Source organism: Cataglyphis hispanica, chromosome 26, assembly GCF_021464435.1.
Source record: "Cataglyphis hispanica isolate Lineage 1 chromosome 26, ULB_Chis1_1.0, whole genome shotgun sequence".
NCBI lineage: Eukaryota > Metazoa > Arthropoda > Insecta > Hymenoptera > Formicidae > Cataglyphis > Cataglyphis hispanica.
The window spans coordinates 2,222,284-2,246,147 of record NC_065979.1 but is presented as its reverse complement, the minus strand read 5'-3'; the positions used below and the strand labels follow the sequence as shown (position 1 = coordinate 2,246,147).

Here is a 23,864-nt window from a genome sequence, read left to right as displayed (position 1 = left end):
CGAAGAGCTAAAATTGGAAGCAGCATTTTTATGACTAAATCTCTCACGCATGCCTAATACAATTGCTTGTTGCGTAATAAGGATCTCATACGCGACTCTCTGATTCATATTCACGCGTTCCTGTCACACGTTAGATAAGTAAACCGCAATAGCGCATAATTGCATTTGACATTGGAGTTTACATGCAACCGGCTATATGCATACGCGACCAATTGCATCTTTGTGTAGTTAAAAAAGTTTCGCCTGTAATAGTAGCGAAAAAAAATGTCAAAATTTAAAAAAGAAACATATTTCTTATTTTTATACTGCTTGAAGAATTAAATAAATTAATCCGGATTATAAAAGGAATTCAAGTATCGCGAAATAATATGGTTTTCAATGTCGTTGTGAAAAAATAATTGTAATTTATATTTTTCTTAATTTACTACAAAAATTTTGATGAAGACTCCCGAAAATCAACTGTAAGAATAAAAAAAATGAGTATTTTGCAGAGAGAGAAAGAGAGATAGATAGATAGATAGATAAATAGATAGATAGAGAGAGAGAGAGAGAGAATATCTTTCTACAATTTTCTGTAAGGAACTTTTAAATGAGTAAATGAATTTAAGGATATATGTGACATATATCAAAATTAACAAAACTAACAAAAGTATTAAAATTTCATAGATTGTTTTACTATTTCTTCTGAATATTTGTGCAAAATCTAAGCACAATTCTCTTAACGGTTTGGAAGTGATTTAAATTTAAAGTTACTATTGATTCTTATAGAAAATCGCCTATTGTAGCACTTATTGACAAATTTGACAAAGAAAAAATATTACCAATGAAATCAAAATTTTCACATATATTAAGGAAATTTTAATAAATATTTGTACAAAACTTGATTTAGATTCACTAATTCGTTTAAGAGTTATTTACTAAAAATTGTAGAAAAATATTATCTCTCTCTTTCTCTCTTTCTGCAAATACTCGTTTTTCATTGTTTCTTGCAGTTGATTTCGGGAATATTCGCGATCAAAAGTTTTTGCCATAAATTAGGAAAAATATTAATTACAATTATTTTCTTTTACAAAGACGTCAAAATCCATATTATTTTGTGATACTTTAATTTTCTTCATAATCCGAATTTATTTTTTTAATTTTTCAAACAGTATAAACGTAAGAAACATGGTTTTTTTTTAATTTTGACAATTTTTTGCTACTATTCTACATTCAGAACATCCTTAAGGATGTTTCGTTCCTATTTTTGAAATATTAGGAATTTAATCAAAATTGTATAGAATGTTCTTACATATGTTCAAAAACTTATTAAGAAATCCTGAGTCGACTCACTGATGCGATCAAAAGTTATGAGGATTTTAAATTGTAGAAAAATATTATCTGTCTCTTTCTCTCTTTCTGCAAATACTCGTTTTTCATTGTTTCTTGCAGTTGATTTCGGGAATATTCGCGATCAAAAGTTTTTGCCATAAATTAGGAAAAATATTAATTACAACTATTTTCTTTTAAGAGGAAGACGTCAAAATCTATATTATTTTGTGATATTTTAATTCTTTTCATAATTCGGATTTATTTTTTTGATTTTTCAAACAGTATAAATGTAAGAAATATATTTCTTTTTTTTTTTTAATTTTGACAGTTTTTTGCTACTATTTTTTTTTTTTTACGAAAACGTCAAAATCCATATATCCATTATTTTGTGATACTTTATTTTTTTTCATAACTCGAATTTATTTTTTTAATTTTTCAAACTTACATAAACGTAAGAAACATGTTTTCTTTTTAATTTTGACAATTTTTTGCTACTATTGTACATCCAGAACGTCTTTAAGTCAAGTTTTGTACAAATATTTATTAGAATTTTCTTAATACATATGAAAATTTTGATTTTGTTGGCATTATTTTTTTGTTATCAAATTTGTCAATAAATACTACAATATGATTTTCCATAAGAATCAATATTAACTTTAAACTTAAATAATTTCCAAACCGTTAAGAGAATTGTGCTCAAAGATTTCCAGAGATACAACCCGAAAAAATAGTAGAACATTCTAGAAATTATAGAAATTTTCATATTTTTGTCGACGTTTTGACATATGACATATACATTCTAAAAAGCATCTTCTTTCGATTAGCTTGATTTTAAACTACCTCGAAGATCTGAAAGATATTTATTTATTCGATTACGAAACGAGCCGTGCGCGATATATTATCGTTCGATAAATATTTTTCTATTATCCTCGGACACACGGGGCCGCGATGTTATTACACGTGATCGCTCTTGATGTCTATTTTGTATATCGGCAAGGAGGGTAAACGTACTTTCCTTGCAGACTGTACGTCATGTGAGTGATGTATCGCCCACGCAAAACCTCTCAAAAACCAACGACACGCATGGCCTGCCGGGAATTTTACACAACTCGAGGACGCATTGCCTTTTCTAACGCGCCTTTGCCATTAGCGAAGGCCATATAGAAGAGAAATAATTGCAAAACTTCTCGGTGGCTATCAAGGCCGCCGAATTTTTTTTTCCCTTTCTAACGGGACGGAACCGCGCTATTTCTGATGTCGTTGAACGGTCGATCGATATCAAGGTCCGGCCTTGGTATTGAGCCTACATATTGATCGATCTTTCCTTGATGGTATCACGTTCTGAACAAGGGCAATCGTCGAGATGTGATTCTGAATTATTCGACAGTACCTTGCCCGATCATAGAACAATAGTTGTCCTACAAATATCATTTTATAGATATCAGGGCATCTTTGTATATTAACGATGCAATACTTTCAAATTTTCTTCATAAAAATTTTGGAGCTTCTTTTCTTAAGGATGTTTTGCATGTACAATAGTAGCAAAAAACTCAAAATTAAAAAAAAAACATTTCTTACATTTATACTATTTGAAAAATCAAACAAATCCGAATTATGAAAAGAATTAAAGAATTTATCACAAAATAATATGGATTTTGAGGTTTTCGTAAAAGAAAATAGTTGTAATTAATATTTTTCTTAATTTATGGCAAAAACTTTTGATCGTGAATATCCCCTGAAATCAACTGCAAGAAACAATGAAAAACGAGTAATTTGCAGAAAGAGAGAAAGAGACAGATAATATTTTTCTACAATTTTTAGTAAATAACTTTTAAACGAATAAATGCATCTAAATCAAATTTTGCACAAATATTTATTAGAGTTTTCTTAATATATGTGAAAATTTTGATTTCATTGGTAATATTTTTTCCTTGTCAAATTTGTCAATAAGTGCTACAATTCGCAATTTTCCCATAAGAAACAAATAACTTTAAACTTAAATAATTTCCAAACCGTTAAGAGAATTGTGCTCAATTTTTGCACAGATATTCAGAAGAAATAGTAGAACAGTCTATGAAATTTTCATGCTTTTAATATTTCGATATATGACACATACATCCTTAATCCGCTGCAAATTAAAATCCTCATAACTTTTGATCGCTTCAGTGAATCGACTCAGGATTTTTTTTATAAGTTCCTGAACATATGTAAGAACATTCTGTACAATTTTGGTTAAATTCCTAATATTTAAAAAATAGAAACATCCTTAAAAAGGTTAACGATATTAATTATAATATCGTTAAGAAAATAATTATGTTTAAATTTCTAATGTGTATATTTGTATGTGTGTGTTTCTAAACCTTATTAATATTCATTTTATTATTCGACATTTTCAATTCACTTCACTCCATACATTCCTAGTCGCAACGCAACATTAAAGCCGATCGTTAAAACTCTTATTTATTATAAATTCGTTTCTGCCGGATCGTGAAAGAAGTAACTCGAAAAGTCGTACGATAGAATACTTAATGTCCGGTGTCTCTTATAATGATAGTCACTACTATGTTCACATACAGGCTCGAAACGCGGTCGAAGTGAAACGCTTTCGAAATGCCTACAAACGTTTCTTAATCGGGTATATCGTCGTGTCGGTGTCGCTGTGCTTAATTAATAAGGGGTTCTCCTTTCTCCAAATTTTTTTGCAGAAAGTCCTAGACAACAGACTGGACGACAGGGTCGACAGTATGGTGGAGGCTGGTTTGTTACAGGAACTACTCGACTTTCATCGCAGATACAACGAGCAACGGATTAAGTCCAACACGTGAGTGCAGTTTTATTATTAATATCGTCATCTCGTATTCAAGTTCAAGGATTTGCTGTTTCCTCGTCACTTTTTCTTCTTTCTTTCCTCTTAATTTTTTCATTTTCAGCTTAGCTGTATATTGTACACGCACATCAATTATATCTAAATTATTATTATTATTAAATTAATTATGTCAAATATGAGCTTAACATTGATATATTATGTGACAGAAATTGTATATAAAATTTGTTTGTAATTTATAATTTTTTTTTTTTTTTTTTTGTTATAAATTTTTTTAGACGCTGATAAATTCTATTAGACGCTCTAATTTTTTGAGATCGCTGATTCATCCCTGTAAAAAAAAAATTTTTTTTTTACTTCTAAAGTTTTTTTGTTTCTTTTGATCAGAAAAATTTTTTAATGTGTTTAAACAATTATTTTATAATCTTCACAATATATATTTGTTTGTCAAAATCGGCTCAGTTATTTTTAAGAAAAATTCCTTTTTTTATTTTATTTTCCCCCTCCATAATTCTTGCGAAAATGCGATTGTGATCAAAGGAATGTTTAAATATTTGAAAATAATCTAAGAAGGTCACAAACATACTTGTCTTTAAAGAAGGATACCCATTCGGGATTTAAACGAAGTGGGATTTTAAATTGCACGCGGATTTGTGATGTAAATTATGATCAATATTTAATTAAATGATTATTGTTAATACTCAGAAATATTATTTCAATTGATGCGGGACTTCACTGATTCCAATCAGTACGCGTATTGATTAACATCTTTCCTCTGAAGGAACTTTGCCAATAATAAACATAATAAACAAAGTTTCCTTATTGCAAATAGAACATGTATATGGGAGTGCGTCAAGGATAACGAGTGAATTAGTATGCGGAGTTGTAGTGCTTATCGTGGTAAGTGAAATCTCTCGATTCTCGTCCCAATACACGTAATTCTGTTCGTTAGATATGCCATTTATCCTCGAGATAATTTCATTTCTTTGGTTACAGAAATTTCGATAAACTTTTTTAACAGCGTTTTATTTTTTCCAGCATATTTTACCGCGATTTATACACAAGTCATTGAAAAGCTATTCATATTCTTTTTATTTATAGATTTTTTTATCAACTTAAAATTTGCTCTGACAGATCGCACGCAAATTGAGTAATTTTAGCATTTTATAGACACCTTGATAAAATAAGCATTAAAGAAATAATAAAAATATCAGATTATAATCGATTTACAAACTTGTAGATAGAAGAAAAAATAGTTAGTATAAATAATTACTCTAACCATGAAAAATATAATTATAAGATAATACACAGGTTTTTAATCATGGCATCTATTTCATCATTATTACAAAAAAAAAATGTAATTAAAGACAGATCATTAAAACCTCACAACACAAATTGTATAAATAAAATATATGAATACCAAGAAACGATTAAATGAAAAAATTCCTGATATAAGATAATTGGGGGAACTAGAATTTTATATTTTTTAATCTTTCTTTATATTTTTTCTCTTTCTCTTTTTTTCTCTTTCTCTCCCGCTCTGTATTTTTTTTTTTTTTTTGTAAAAGAAGGAACAATCTTTCGATATATTCTTTTTCTTTATTTATAATAATATTAATTTATAATTATATAATTGAAAATTAAAAAGATTATTTAATTTATTATATCTTATCATGTCTTATCGAATACACGCACGTTTGCACGCATATCGTGTCGATGCTGTGCGTGTCGGCGAAGCACGTATGATCCAGCGACTACTCTTACATCGCCGTTAATGCAGACATGCTTTATGAATGGGGCCTGCACGCTCCGCCTTACTCATTTCCGGAAGTTGCGGCCGGATGTCGGTGTGAAAATAAAGGAAGTAACCAGCCGCGAGGAAAAGCACGGGCGCGCGATTACGTATGCCTAGTGTTGGGCCGAAAATTAATTATCACTTAATGAGCTGCCGCCTCTTCCATTCCTCTTCCTCTCTTTTATACCCTGTATAGAAGGAATGTGTATATATATATATATATATATATATATATATATATATATATATATATATATATATAGATATGGGGAACTAGAATTTTATATTTTTTAATCTTTCTTTATATTTTTCTCTTTCTCTCTTTTTCTTCTCTTTGTCTCCCGCTCTGTATTTTTTTTTTTTGTAAAGAAGGAACAATCTTTCGATATATTCTTTTTCTTTATTTATAATAATATTAATTTTTAATTATATAATTGAAAATTAAAAAATATTGATAAGACATGATAAGATATAATAATTAAATTATCTTTTTTAATTTTCAATTATATAATTAAAAATTAATATTATTATAAATAAAGAAAAAGAATATATCGAAAGATTGTTCCTTTTTTACAAAAAAAAAAAATACAGAGCGGGAGACAAAGAGAAAAAAAAAGAGAGAAAGAGAAAAAATATAAAGAAAGATTAAAAAATATAAAATTCCAGTTCCCCCAATTATCTTATATCAGGAATATATTTTATTTATACAATTTGTGTTGTGATGTTTTAATGTTCTATACTTATATATATATATATATATATGTGTGCGTGTGCGTGTGCGTGTGCGTGTGCGTGTGCGTGTGCGTGTGCGTGTGCGTGTGCGTGTGCGTGTGCGTGTGCGTGTGCGTGTGTGTGTGTGTGGCAGTTAGATAATCGAAACTTGGTTTTTCCCATAACCAGTGTCGACTCTGAATTTTCACCATCAGAAGTGGAGGACGTGATAGTGCGGAATGCTAATTACTTGGCGAGTAATAACCATGATAATTAGCAACTTGACTGACATAGGAATAGGCATATTTTTCATGCGCAAATATGTAGTTAACTCCAAGATAAATACAATCAACTCAAGTCAATGTATTCGGTGAAAAAAAAATTACAGTTTGGTTCACACGAAGCAGGTAGAAGAGATTGGAGAATTCAAAATTAAACATATTTGTGTTTGAAGTAAATTGTGAATGACGTCATAATTAATCACAAATGCTGAATATATTATTCGGAGAGCAGAACACCGAATCAATGATAACAAGAGATGCTGGAGGCGATAGAGCGTAGTAGATTGGAACGGCAAATATTAAATATTTTGCAAGCGATGTATCGGTCAGATGCGACAGATGATAGATTATGAGAAAATATAACGCAGCGGTAGAGAGGAAATAGTAAAAGAGCAATGGGAAGATATCACGTGTAGCGATTACGACAGACAAATCGAGGGAGGGAAGAAAGTGCGGTCTGAAAACTAATTATTTTACCACGACCAGTAGCAATGCGCCACACGGGTGATAAATAATAGCGTGGCCGAAGTTTATTCGTGGAAGAAAACGGCATCCAGTTAGTAACTTTCTTGATCGCAAGCCAAAAGTTAGTAAGAAATCCTGAACAGTCAGAAAAGGCATTAGTTTGCTTCGAGTTTACCTTTAACTCTTTTCACAATGCGCAGGAAAAGCTGCGCTGTTTTTATAATTTAACACGATCTAGGAACTCAAAATTATATACATAGAGGTAAATTTGTAAATATTTTAATATATATATATATATATATATATATATATATATATAATATAACGAATATAGAAAATTAAATTAATTAGAATGCACAATTTTTTTTACGTGAATACAAAATAATATCTTAGCCTCGGGAAATTATTTACGTGTAATTTTTGGATGGTTTTGAAATTCAATTTTTTGATAATTTTGTTTATATTATATATTTAATTTATATTATATATTTAGTTTATATATATTATATATTTAATTTATATTATATATTATATATTTAATAAAAAAAAAAATATATTTTTTCAATTATATTCGAACTAGCTAAAAAAGATATAAATTTCTTTTCAAAGAGAAAGACGTCTACGATCTCTTAGTAATCTCTCAGTACGATTTTAATTAATCTTTTTCGCATATTTGATGCACGAAACCTGACGTTGCCTTTTCGTAGAAAGGAATGAAAAGTTACGCGTATCACACGATAAGATAATGTTACCATTTTGCGCATCGTGTCACATTATACTCATTATGCACATTTTTGTCCGATATATCGTACATTTATGTTGGTGCTTATTATATATATATACAAGTCGAGAATGTTTTATATATTGTTTTCTTTACAATTTTATCGCGAAGATGAGATTGTGATTTAATGAGATTGTGTAAGAAAAGAGGAAGGTCTTAAAATTATAATTTAATTGGATTTAAAATTGATTGTCAATTTATTATTTCTCTAATAATGTTTGTTTAAGGATGTTTTGTACCTATTTTTGAAATATTAGGAATTTAACCAAAATTGTGAACAGAATGTTTTTACATATGTTCAGAAACTTATAAAAAAATCTTGAGTCGATTCACTGAAGCGATCAAAAGTTATGAGGATTTTAATTTGCAGCGAATTAAGGATGTATGTGTCATATATCGAAATATTAAAAGCATGAAAATTTCATAGACTGTTCTACTATTTCTTCTGAATGTCTGTGCAAAAATTGAGCATAATTCTCTTAACGGTTTGGAAATTATTTAAGTTTAAAGTTACTTGTTTCTTATGGGAAAATTGCGTATTGTAACACTTATTGACAAATTTGACAAAGAAAAAATATTACCAATGAAATCAAAATTTTCACATATATTAAGAAAACTCTAATAAATATTTGTGCAAAATTTGATTTAGATCTATTTATTTGTTTAAAAGTTTATTTACTAAAAATTATAGAAAAATATTATCTGTCTCTTTCTCTCTTTCTGCAAATTAATCGTTTTTCATTGTTTCTTGCAGTTGATTTCAGGGGATATTCACGATCAAAAGTTTTTGCCATAAATTAAGAAAAATATTAATTACAACTTTTTTCTTTTATGAAGACATCAAAATCCATATTATTTTGTGATACTTTAATTTTTTTCATAATTCGAATTTATTTGTTTAATTTTGCAAACAATATAAATGAAAGAAATGTCTTTTTTTTTAATTTTGACAGTTTTTTTGCTACCATTGTACATGCAAAACCTTAACTATTGTTCACGATAATATTATTCAGATATCTATTATTCAGATATTATTCAGATATCACGCACATTTTTTTTCATTTATGCAGCATCAATTTAATATTAAATTGGAATACACGTACCATATATTCGTTACGGGTTCGTTAAGTTTTATTGTTTAAGGAGGAGCAATTTTTAAAGTCGCTCGCTCACGCAAGCAAGCAGACCATCGCATTAAATCACGAAACTTTGCGGTCGGTCGCGGGTCTCGATTCTCAGTTTATTTGCCATGTTTCACGCCGAGAGAGAGAAAGATCCGACCAACGTTTCACACCGCGTCATCGGATTCCGCAAGAATCTGATAGCCGTCGTGAAATATTTCGCTTATCGTTCCGTGCGCGCGTTTCCTTCGCAAGGAGAATCAGCGCGAGAAGGGAACCTATTATTATTAGCACGCGATAACATACGCGAAGTTGATTGATCGTTCCTTAATTCGTTTCCTCAGAATTTCGAAAATGTTCTGTACCTATAGCGGGCAAAATTTTGTAAGTGGCCTAGTTCCAAGTTTGACATGTGACAAATAGGATGGGAAAGAAAATTGAGATTTACGACCTACTTGAGTGTTTTTGAAAATTAATTTGATAAGATCGACTTCTTTCTTTGTACCACAGAAATCAACTTTCTATAAGAATGACAGTGATATAATTTTAATATAAAAGATTACCTGAAACAACGATTATGTACATCTTTAGTACTGCTTACCGTAATACAGATTGAAAGGTGAAGATAAATACGAATTTGATTACACAGATCGGCAAAAAAAAAAAAAATTTGTGTCAAGTAACTTTAATCAGAGTAAGTTTTTTTATAGATTTTTGGTTTATAGATTTTGGTTTGTAGATTTATAGATTTATAGATTTATAGATTTATAGTTTTATAGATTTTTATAGATTTTTGGATTTTTATAGATTTTTATAGATTTTTGGATTTTTATAGTTTTTTATAGATTTCACAAAAAACAATGCTACAAATCAAATTGCTCCATCATGTCAAGTTTTGAAGTTATTATTCTGAATTTTAAAATGAAAAATCGCTGATTTCTCGTTATAAAATTCAAAATAACTTTAAAATCACATAACGGAGCAATTTGGTTAGCGGTATTATTTTTTTGTGACCGAAAATCTATAAGAATCACCTACTTTTTGATTAAAATTATTCGAAAAAAATTTTTTCACAGGTTAATAAAAAAAAAATGTCAAGTAACTGTAATCAAACTAGATGTTTCTATATAGATTTTTGACTATAAAAAACAAATGCCGCAAATCAAATTACTCCATCACGTCAGGTTTTAAAATTATTTTAATATGAAAAGTCAGTAATTTTTCATTTTAAAATTCAACATAATTTTAAAACCCGTGATGGAGCAATTTAATTTATGGTATTGTTTTTTGTGGCCGAAAATCTATAAAAAACACTTTGTAACTCTGATTAGAGTTACAAAAAATTTTTTAGGTTAGCTTGTGTTATCATTTATTTGTTGTTGTTTGTGAAACAGCGCATGACAATTGCACGAATTTTCTTAATACCCCCCGTACTGTTTGCTATAACTCTATTTCGACGATTATCTGCTATCAAAGTGCATACTTACTTTCGACATAAATTCACATAAATCAATGATTGCTCGCCGAATCTGGGTCGACCGTTTCTATCGAGCGTCAGGCGAGCTCTGCGGCGATATTCGGCATTTTCTTTCCTTGCAAAAATCTATGTTATTGTATGGTCATAATAACGGGAAAGTCGTGCAATGCAAATAGGAGGGCCATCGGTCACGTTCGCGTTTATTGCCGGATCGTTTGTATTATCCGTAGACGCGGATGAGCCGCCTCGAGCCTGTCCGAGATTTACACGTTCGCGAAATAGTTTCGTGATCGCACGGATGGAATTGTAATGGAGAAAAAAATTGCACTCGCGTGGGGCAATCATATTAGAACTCTCGTACCGCAATATAATGGGCTTCCAATAAAATTAATTACATGATTAATTGATATGCTCACGAGCGTGTTTTAGTGCCTTTATCGCTTTGATAAATCGCAGTGTGATGTGAATTAATATTATAAATTTATGCGATACCTTTCATTATTTTTTCATTTCTTCCTTATTTGAAGTTTTAAAGGTTTAATTAATATTTAATTATCCGCATATATTGTATATACATATAAATGATTAATTTATATGATCACGTTTTAATGTCTTTATCGCTTTGGTAAAGCACAGTGATGTAAAATTATTATTATGAAGTTAAGATATTTCTTTCATTATTTTTATCTCTTACTTATTTGGAAATTCAAAGATTTCATTAATTCAATTATTCGCATATATTGACGCAAAATATCATTAGGGATAAATTATCAAAATTGTGATAACATGAAATGTATTAAATATAATCGATTGTACATTTTATACTACAAAATAATTAAAATTTATGTCATTTAGTCTTTGTAGTCATGTAGACTAGTTTAGTCTACAACTAAACATAAAAACTTTACTTATTTATTTTTTGTAAATATGTGCATCTAATTTACTTCAAAGCTTACTTTGAATTCTCTCTCTCTCTCTCTCTCTCTCTCTCTCTCTATTAAAAGAAATTCTTTCTTAAATTAATTAAAGATTGTAGTTTTAATCCTCTATAAAGTTTAGTTTACAAAAAGCAAATTTTTTAAAAATCGCTTATAACAAATTATTAACGCCTCGATATTTTTGCTGAGGAAAATGTCGAGAGAAGTCATCATTTTTTGCAAGTTTCCCCAATTTTTTCCATCATAAATCTTTGTAATTAAGTCTTAAATTAAATTTAAATTCTCTCTTTCTCTATTACAATTAATTCTCTCTGAAATTAATTAAAGAATGTAATTTTAATCCTCTATCAAATTTAGTTTGCAAAAAGCAAATTTTCAAAAAATCGCTTATAACAAATTATTAACGCCTCGATATTTTTGCTGGAGAAAAACTGTCGGGAGAAGTCATTATATTTTGCAACTACTTTCGAATCGTGATTTTCGTTTTCATTTAAAACAGTAATAAAATTGATCGCCAGCTCTTCTATAACCGGTACGACCGGCGGAGAGAAATCGTTCGAGAAACGAGTATCGGACGAGGAATCGCTCCGCGATTCTTTGCAGCTGGTAGTAGGCGCGGTCGATCGGTCGCGTACTTCGTCGCATCGCGTGCGACGTTCCTCTTATCGATGCGGTTATATAACAGGATATAGCAGCGTTAGGTAGATCCAGTCCCGGTTATCAGTCACAGCGCCCGCTTCTCTCTGCCCGCGCGCGCTATCACGGACACGGTGGTTCGTGGCTGGCGATTTCTCTCCGCTGCCGGCGATACCGCCCCGTAACTTTTCCCACCTTGTAGAGAATATAAATTTCTTATCAGGAGGAAGGACGCCGCGCCTTCCGCGATCAATGCTTATTATTATATCGTTCGACTATCATTATCGCTAATTATTGCCGTTCGCCCGCGTGTATGCACACGCGCATGCGGCGCGACGATGCATCCGCCGCGATGGCTATGCAAATTATACGCCGGCGATGCAATTTGCAATCGCTGTGCAATCGCACGTGCAATACGTGGCACGTAACGAGGAGCTGGTGGACCAGATCAAATTAAAGGAAGAGATGAGAAGTAAGATAATTTGGATTAAATATCAGCGTGTTTGCTTGTTTGTCTTGACGAGAGGCATTGAAATGACACCTTTCAACGGTAGATTAAGAGAGATAATACAGCTGATAGTATACAAATTATTACGATTTAAATATAACTTTATTTCTTTCTCATACAGTTATGAAATAATTTAAGCTGAAGATGACTAATGGTATCGCTTATTACAAATGCTCTTACGCTAATGACGATTACGATTCTACAATCTGGTATAATTAATAATAATTGCGCACTGATCTTTAAATTATGATAAATGATGGTATGTATTCGTAATATGTGAAAAACGCATAGTTTGATATATAAGGTGTCCCAGATATCGGGACATCCTATATATCGCATCATCTGCTAATGACAGATTCTTAAGATCATTTTAAGATGATTTTTCCTCAGCAAAAACATCGAGGCATTAATGATTTGTTATAAGCGATTTAAAAAAAAATTTCTTTTTGCAAAAACTTATAGAGGGTTAAAAAACTACATTGTTTAATTAATTCCAGACAGAGTTTATTTTAATAGAGAGAGAGAAAGAATTTTAATTTAATTTAATACTTAATTACAAAGATTTTTTATGATGGAAAAAATTGGGGAAACTTGCAAAAAATAATGACTTCTCTCGACATTTTCCTCAGCAAAAATATCGAGGCATTAATAATTTGTTATAAGCGATTTTTAAAAAATTTGCTTTTTACAAACTAAACTTGATAGAGAATTAAAACTACATTCTTTAATTAATTTCAGAGAGAATTAATTGTAATAGAGAAAGAGAGAATTTAAATTTAATTTAAGACTTAATTACAAAGATTTATGATGTAAAAAATTGGGGAAACTTGCAAAAAATAATGACTTCTTTCGACATTTTCCTCAGCAAAAATATCGAGGCATTAATAATTTGTTATAAGCGATTTTTAAAAAATTTGCTTTTTACAAATTAAACTTGATAGAAGATTATAACTACATTCTTTAATTAATTTCAGAGAGAATTAATTTTAATAGAGAAAGAGAGAATTTAAATTTAATTTAAGACTTAATTACAAAGATTTATGATGGAAAAAATTGGGGAAACTTGCAAAAAATAATGACTTCTCTCGACATTTTCCTCAGCAAAAATATCGAGGCATTAATAATTTGTTATAAGCGATTTTTAAAAAATTTGCTTTTTACAAACTAAACTTGATAGAGAATTAAAACTACATTCTTTAATTAATTTCAGAGAGAATTAATTGTAATAGAGAAAGAGAGAATTTAAATTTAATTTAAGACTTAATTACAAAGATTTATGATGTAAAAAATTGGGGAAACTTGCAAAAAATAATGACTTCTTTCGACATTTTCCTCAGCAAAAATATCGAGGCATTAATAATTTGTTATAAGCGATTTTTAAAAAATTTGCTTTTTACAAATTAAACTTGATAGAAGATTATAACTACATTCTTTAATTAATTTCAGAGAGAATTAATTTTAATAGAGAAAGAGAGAATTTAAATTTAATTTAAGACTTAATTACAAAGATTTATGATGGAAAAAATTGGGGAAACTTGCAATAAAAAATGACTTCTCTCGACATTTTTGCTGAGGAAAAATTATCGCAAATGTTCTCAAGAATCTACTATTAGTAGGTGGTGCTGTCTGGGACACCCTGTATATTCTTTCCGCACGTAAAAATAAGGATAAATGAATTTGTAAAATGCCAAAGTTACTTATTATTTTTTTTCTGAATGAAGATGAAGATTACACGTAGAAGGACGTCGCGGTCGTTTTAGACAGAAAGATGTAAGATATTAGCGATTGTTTTAGTTTATGTAATATAATAATTGTAATTCACTCGAAATTTAAACACTATTATTTTAATAATAATTAGATTAATAATTGGTGCTAATATCTGCTAATATGAATCTCAATGATATCTTCTTTTACTCTCTATAACAGAGAAAATACGTATATAGGATGATATATACAGTATAGGAGTTAAGTTTCAATTTTCCTGAACAAGGCATTTTGCTGTATAATCTGGCGGAGTTAAGTTAAACTGCTATATATATATATATATATATATATATAATTATAATCTATATCCATTTTTTCTAGTTTTTTTATCGATTATAACTTTAATGTTAAAATATTATAAAGAAACTACTTTTTAGAGAAAATAATTTAATTAAAACGTCATTTTTTCATTTAATTAAGTCAAATGAATATTTAACTAATTGCTATTTTCTTTTCTTTCCTGGTATAATCTTTTCCATCTTTGAACATATATATATATATATATATATATATATATATATATATATATATTTATATATATGGCAGTTTAACTTAACTCTGCCAGATTAATATATATATAGTACATATATAGTATATGTATGTAAGTATGTTTGTATACGATATATCGAAATATTCGTTTTATATTATGAGATTTTAATTTAGAAATATTATTGATAAAATAATTGAGACAAAATTGATATTAGCTTGTCAATCGTAACATCCTTCATGACGATCAATTATTGATAGATCGTGATCAAATTGAAACGTAAAAGAAACATAATCCAAATATCAAAAGCGACAAGATATTTTTTATTTTATCGACACTTCATAGATGTCATGATAAAATTTCAATATATTTTAAATATCTAGTCCTACATTCTTTAATAAATACAATTTATCTTGGTTATAAATTATCAGATATTAGCCTCCCTCCTCTGCGAAATATTTAATTCTTTGTATCATTGTTCGATATTTTATCATTGTAAGCATGTAATTCTTATTCATAGCAACTGTATATTTAGTAGATAAATATTCCTTTATCATTAAATCTTCGATAAATCGCGCGTAATAATCAAGATAAGCTTTGTCACAACTATGTAGATGGAAATTAAATATTTTCTGCATGTTGTTATTCGTTTGTCAATTACAATATTCTTGACAATATAAATAACATTGAGATAAAAATGACACATAAATTTCTAGTGATGTATCACAGATAATTATCATATCAATCACAAAAGATATTTTTCATTTTATCGACACTTCGTAGATGTCGAAAATTTCAATATATTTTAAATATCTAGTCCTACATTCTTTAATAAACACAATTTATCTTGGTTATAAAATTATCAGATATTAGCCTCCCTCCTCTGCGAAATATTTAATTCTTTGTATCATTGTTCGATATTTTATCATTGTAAGCATGTAATTCTTATTCATAGCAGCTGTATATTTAGTAGATAAATATTCCTTTATCATTAAATCTTCGATAAATCGCGCGTAATAATCAAGATAAGCTTTGTCACAACTATGTAGATGGAATTAAATATTTTCTGCATGTTGTTATTCGTTTGTCAATTACAATATTCTTGACAATATAAATAACATTGAGATAAAAATGACACATAAAATTTCTAGTGATGTATCACAGATAATTATCATATCAATCACAAAAGATATTTTTATTTTATCGACACTTCATAGATGTCATGATAAAATTTCAATATATTTTAAATATCTAGTCCTACATTCTTTAATAAATACAATTTATCTTGGTTATAAATTATCAGATATTAGCCTCCCTCCTCTGCGAAATATTTAATTCTTTGTATCATTGTTCGATATTTTATCATTGTAAGCATGTAATTCTTATTCATAGCAACTGTATATTTAGTAGATAAATATTCCTTTATCATTAAATCTTCGATAAATCGCGCGTAATAATCAAGATAAGCTTTGTCACAACTATGTAGATGGAAATTAAATATTTTCTGCATGTTGTTATTCGTTTGTCAATTACAATATTCTTGACAATATAAATAACATTGAGATAAAAATGACACATAAAATTTTTAGTGATGTATCACAGATAATTATCATATCAATCACGAGTAATTCTCATTGCATATTACGTAAATAAATCTTGAAAAGAATTTACTCTCTCGCAGAAGATATATATCTCCTTTGCTTCAATACCTTCATTAAAAACCTGTGTTTCACAATACTCGATTACTTTTTACAATTGCAATAACAATTACCGTTCATAAAATTATCATAGATACATGATTAATTCCGGTTGCGCATAAAAGAAGATACATTTGATCGATGAATCACAAGCAACGGTCAAAGATTAGTATGTTTGATCTCTCGATGCTAATACCGGCGGTTTCTCAAGCGAGATGAGCATGTTTATCATTCAAAATATACGATCGATTGCCATGTCAAAAGAAGTTATCATAATAGTGATAGACGATTGCCACGACAATCATGCGTCAGAAAGTAATACGGCGCTATTGTATTACGCTCTGTTAACCTGCAACGATGCTGTTAATGGCGTAATCGTGCGCAATGTAGCATACATAATCTTATTATCGTGACCGCTGTGACGAGCCAGCGACATCAATGTAGATCGATTGGCCTTGGATTGAAAGATTGCAGGATTGTTGAATACATCACTAACAAGCGGAACTCCTCGTGCTATTATCGATCGCCTGCGGCTGAAGCTTGTGACTGTGTCGATACCATTTATAGATTTGTCGCTCATATTTGAAAAGATTTGAAAAAAAAAGATTAAAATTGATTGATATTTAAAAAATGCTCTTGAAAAATAAACCATTAGTGATTTATAATATTTTGAGAAAAAATTTATTTATATATTTATTTATTTATTTATTTATTCATTTATTTATCTATTTATTTATTTATTTATTTATTTATTTAGTTTATTTATTTATTTGTTTATTTATAAACGGGAAAAAGATGCCTTTAGTACAAAAAGAAAAATATGATTACGATTTCAACGAAAAGAAAACGCAGAATAAGATGCTGAGAGAATAAAATGAGAGAAGATAGACATAAATTGCAGCAAAAAAAAATCTAACGAAGGCAATAAAATATTGACGTTTAAAAGAGCTAAGAGATATATGGAAAAAATTCCCGTGATCGGAGAATTCATTAACCAATAAGCATATAGCTGATTCAGAGGAAGAATTTGAATTTGCTATAGGAAATACGATGCACTTCTTCATAAAAAAATCAAATTGTTTCTAAGATGATTTAAAGGAAATTGATTTATGGAGATATTAAGACGCGCAAAACTTTACATTAAAAAAAAAAAGAAAAGGAAAAAAAAATACATTATGAAACATGAGTAAACATATTTAAGAAATAATTCTTAAAAATAATTCTTAAAAATAATTCTCAAAAGTCTATGAGAGTTTAACGGTGAAAGTTTATCTCCAACAGAAATTTTTATAGTATCTTAAACTTCCGTCTGCACATTAATCAGCGAATATTAACGGATAATACTTGCAAGAAAGATCGCAAGGCTCTGGTCTTTTCATTTCTCTTGTCGCATTCCCATGACACGTTCGTCGTTCGCATTTGGGTCCACCATTCGCGATAGCGATTGATGTCGAATAAGAAAAATATAATAAACGGGAGGAGAAGAGATGATCGAGCGCGCTTGCGCTTCACGGTGGCTATAAATCCTAGCAACGCGCCCACGATACCTCTACATTTCGCGATAGAGAAAACGTAATATTATACGCGTGCAGAGTATAATATAATACGAGCTGCCTGGCAGCAAGTTGTAAAAATATTTTAGTGCAGTACGAGGGCGAGGCGGGGAGGAGGAGGGTGGGGGTGGAGGGGAACGCGACACTGATTGCTGACACTCTGTCGTTATCTTAATTACAAACTTTAGCGCTCTGTTACTGACGCACAAGTGCTATCATTGCTGCTATCACAGTTGCGGCTTGTAGTCTCTCTATCGTTAAATATCATCGTGTGACTATTATTAGTACTTTATTCATTCATTCCATCTGGATATACGTGCTCTCTATTCCTCTCTCCCTCGCTCCCATCTCCTCTCCCTCTCTCCTCTCCCTCCCTCCCTCCCTCCTCCTCTCCTCTCCTCTCTCCCTCTCCCTCTCCTCCTCCTCTCTCTCTCTCTCTCTCTCTCTCTCTCTCTCTCTCTCTCTCTCTGGAAATAAATAGCGTTGGAAATAACTTTCTCTTATTGATACGCATTTGTATGCGTCGACATATCGCGTATAAAGAAGGAGAATATTTAATAACAAGAAATGGAATAAATAATTTAATTTTATATTTTTTATATCATCATGTCATTTTCACTGTAATCTTATTGTAATAGAATTATTTTCTTATTTTTGGCGAGTTTATTTTTTCATTTATGCAATAAAATTATATTAATAAAATTAATGTAATAAAACACTGAAAATAAGTTTAATCATTAAAAAAAAAGTCACGTTTCACAGAAAAATTGAGATTTATTATCATAAAACAAATATGTGCGTTCGATGTTGACTATACGAAGACTATACAAGAAAAATGCAGAGGCTGCGGATACGTTGTGTCAACAAAAAACAAGCGCAAATATCGGCATTTAAGATTAGAGAGGTAAAAATTATATTCCTCGATTCCATTTATACGATCAATTTTGCTCACGTCGCGCAATCGATTTCGGAGATTTGAGAATTCAAAGCGCCCGGGCAGTCCGCAAAAGCCTGCGTCGCGCAAGGTCATGAATCTAATTTCTCGACACCGGCATGCATTCGGCATTGACACGTGTGCAAACTCGCGTCGACTTTTTCCTGCCGCACCGTAACGTTGACGTTTCGCCGAGCCGCGCTGTCACACGTTTGCTAATCGGACGCGCGTGATAAGATTTCGCGCGCAAAATCAAGGCGCATCGTCGATCCTCGGCTAGGATCGCACTCGAACAATCTTAAATCAGTTGACCTAGGCGATTAAGAAATTTGCAAAATATGCGGCTGTTGTCAAATTCGCTGCCAAGATTGGCAATTTTTTCAAATCTACTTCGTTAAGTACATAGGCGGACAAAAAAAAAAAAAAAATTTGAAGTAACTCCAGTCAGAAGTGTTTCTTATATAGATATTTTAAAAATGTTAGACACTTACATAGAAATAAAATCAAGGAATCTCAACAAAATTCGCGACATAAACGCGATATAAATTTTTTATTAATATGACTAATATTGTAAAAAAATAAAAAAATAATTTTATTAATATTTTTTACTAATATGACTAATATTGTAAAAAAATAAAAAAATAATTTTATTAATATTTTTTACTAATATGACTAATATTGTAAAAAAATAAAAAAATAATTTTATTAATATTTTTTACTAATATGACTAATATTGTAAAAAAATGAAATAAAATAAAAATTACATATTTCCGTTTAGTTTATTATTTTGTTCATTTAATAGCGCGGATTATTTGCACGTCTGGCTTCGATAATTGTTTTACATATTAGCGAATTGTATTCGCGATACTTGCTAAATTTACAATTGAACTTTAAATCCGATTGCCACATGTTAATCAACTTTCAGACGATATTACATCTCACATTATACAATGTTGCAATGTGATGACCGTGAGGTCAAAAATAAAAGTAATTATCAGTGTTATCTTTGCACTTCCTCTGGCCTGAACGGCACATGGCGTTATGTAATTATGGCTATCGGACTACTGAGAAGCCTGAAATTCTCTTTACGTAATATTATCTCCGTGCGATATAGTTTATCTGCTTTTGAAACCGACTATTGCAGTTAATTTTGATTTTAACCAGCTTATTAATCAGTCAAATACGTCAGCTGACATTCCTTTTTAATAGACGCGTAATTAAAATTTCTAATATTCTACAAGAAGAAAAGCATAAAATGTCATTTAATGTGTAATTACACATGACAGTAACTTAGTAATTTTAACTTAAAATTTGTCACACAAGCATTGTTCGCTGATTAATCTCATCAATATTGGATAATTCCAATATTTTTTTCATTTTTAAATATTTTCTTACATGGTGAAAAATTATTCATTCACATTTTGTAGTATATCGATATTAAAAAAATTTCTCTCTCCCTCCCCCTCATCTCCCCCTCCCCCCCCTCTCTCTCTCTCTGTCATAAAATTGGAGGTTTCACATATTTTTTGCATCCAAAATAAACTGTATTTATCTAAAATATTTGTGTATTAAACGGACATTTTAAGTACGACCGAACTTTAAAAAGCTATTCGCATTTAAAAATCAAAAAATACACGTCGCGTAATTTCTTCAAATGTACGATCATATTTGGCGTGGCAGGTACAATGTCCCGGTTGAAGGTCACAGGAGGGATATCTGTCGGGCGAAAAAATTAAATGGATGAGGGGGAGGGGTGGGGGGGAGGCGGCGAGAGGATAGGAAGGGAAAGAGCGGAGAGAACCCCATCGAAATGACGAGGAAGGATCGGTGCGATCTAAGAGAGAATGTTTACATTACAGATTATCGGATTACACGAAAGGCATCTTCCAGAGTATCGGTTTCAAGGAGTTTCATCCTTACCTCGTGCTGTCCGAGGAGGAGCGCGCGAGCGAGAAGGTGAGTCGTCGTCGTCGGCTTACTAAAGGTAAAAGGCGGCGCAGATGGCTCGTCGCCGATACGACAGCTGACTGCCTCAGCTCCAGGCAAGAGCAGCCCCTATTGCTCGCTCATTTTCTGCAATCATTTAAAAGGTGCAACGCGCGGATTCGCGCGAGTCACACAGCCCTAGATCTGCGCTCTTCGCGGTGATCCTTTTTTTGTTACTTTTACTTGACTTTCTACGAGCTTCTTTGATGATTGACAGGTAATTCACGTCGTCAAAATATTCTGCGATACTCGGGGAGGCGGGGGGACAGGGGGAGAGGGGGAGAAAGGATACTCGCGAAAGGAAGATCGAACGCATGCATAAAATATGATGCATCTAAATTATTATTTCAAATGCGCTTTGACAAAAATACATTTTATTTAATATAGTTCATAGAATATATTAATTATATATATTATATACATATTTATATATATAATTAATTATATATAATTATAAATATATATAATTAATTATACATATGACTTATATTCTACATAAATTATATATTTATTATTATTGATATAAGATATTGATATAGATATTTTAAATGCAATATGTTTAATTCATTTTATTACTTTCTTATAATGAATAGAAAGTCCAAATTCTATCATGACATATTTTACTTTACACAATTTTGAGTTTGTAAACCGGTATCGGATATAAAAACATCGATGTAAATTATCGACAAAAATAAAAAAAAACTCGTATATAATGTATGCAATTAATATTCATTTAAATGTTTAATTTATACAGGGGAAAAAATTACTGCAACAAGGAATCGATGATTTAAAACTCGTCACTAAGAGATACGCCAAGAAACAGGATAAATGGGTGATGAACAGACTGATTCGGCGCGGTGATCGACAGGTAATTCGTTTAGCTCGCTTCATTCATCAACGATATGTGTGTTCGCTGTAAATAGTAAATTGTCTAAAATAACTTCAATCCATCTTTTCATCGTAAATCATCTTTTTTTTTTTTTTGCGGAATACATAAGTAACTAAATTTGAGGAAAGTATAAATCATACGAATGCTTTTTGCTTTTTTTTTTTCAAGGTTCCTCCTATTTATTCTTTAGATTGCACTGACGTGAGGAAATGGGACAGCCACGTCCTAAAACCCGCGGAAGACATCATTTCCGCAATAATGCGTGGGGAAAAACCCAAACAGAGACCACTGAATGAAGATTTCGAGAACCAAAAAACTACTGACAGCAGTACAAACACATATCACTATTGCGAGGTAATAATGAAGGAATAGCAACTTATTTCACAATGCATTCGTAATCAAAATCGTAATAAAAAAAATAAAATATATATTTTTTATAATCAAAAATCAAAATCGTAATAAAAAAAATAAAATATATACATATATATATTATTTTTTTTAATTATTGGTTTTGATTATGAATGCATATATATATATATTTGGTTTTGATTATGAATGCATATATATATGCATTCATAATCAAAACTAATAATAAAAAATAATATATATATGTATATATTTTATTTTTTTATTACGATTTTGATTTTTGATTATAAATATATATATATATATATATATATATATATATATATATATATATATATATATATATATATATATATATATATATATATATATATATATACAATTATATTAACACTTTTTGATATGTTTTCATAACATCAACTTCTAATAATTTTGTATATCAGAATCAAATTATATTGTACATATAATACATAAATTTAATAATCCTAATTTATGTTAAATTTTAGATGTATTGAATAGAATGGAATATGCACATTTGATAGTCAAACTCTTAATATTTTAATAATCTTTTTTAATGATAATAAATTGGATGTTTATGAATATTAAAAAAAAATTTTTTATGTTACTATTTCCAGGTATGCGAGAAGATATTTGTCGAAGAGAATCAATGGCAGATACATTTGAAAGGTGCAAAGCACATGAATGTCTTGAAAAAGAAGAAAAGAGCGGAGGCCCAGGCACAGGCCCAAGAAAATCAATTGACGAGCTCGTGACACGTATCGACAGTTTCGCTATAAATTCGCAAATATTCATTTTTGCGTTTATATGTAGCGATTAAACTATCGGAACTGTGTTATACTTGTATAACAATGTATTTTACGAACAATTATCAATGTAAATATATTACACGCACAAAAAAATAAATATTCTTACATTCTTAAATCTGATGAAGCCTAGTTACCAATTGCTGGAAGATACAAATGAACATCAGTGCCATTTTGCTACGATAAAAGAGATTCCTGTCCACTAACTAATCTTCTGATGGTAATATTTGCCGACAGATATTGATTTCAAGCATATTAATTAACAGGAGGTAAGCTATCAAGTGAGAAATAAGTTATCCCATCGATGTATAAAAAATCGCTCATTTTAAATAAATATTCTGTCAAATGGATAATTGAAGAGCATTGAAAAGTAACAAGAGAGTATAATTAATCAATATATATAAATATCTATCTACAAAATGATGAGAAAGATGATTTTAAATCATAAAATTATATATAATAATTTTACTTTATATTTAATCGATTAAACAGTAAAATTGTTTCTTTTTTTTTAAT

General features: G+C 30.0%; 1 protein-coding gene across 1 annotated transcript in view; it reads left to right on the top strand.

Annotated features, from left to right (window-relative positions):
• Positions 1-23,448, top strand: part of LOC126858580 (tRNA dimethylallyltransferase) — a 110,916-nt gene extending 87,468 nt beyond the window's left edge. Inside the window, exons 5-9 of the mRNA XM_050609037.1 lie at positions 4,017-4,132; positions 21,143-21,239; positions 22,024-22,137; positions 22,327-22,512; positions 23,160-23,448. Coding sequence (XP_050464994.1) covers positions 4,017-4,132; positions 21,143-21,239; positions 22,024-22,137; positions 22,327-22,512; positions 23,160-23,297 — 651 coding nt within the window. The 3' untranslated portion in view covers positions 23,298-23,448. The remainder of the gene's footprint in view (positions 1-4,016; positions 4,133-21,142; positions 21,240-22,023; positions 22,138-22,326; positions 22,513-23,159) is intronic.
• The last annotated feature ends 416 nt before the right edge of the window (positions 23,449-23,864 follow it).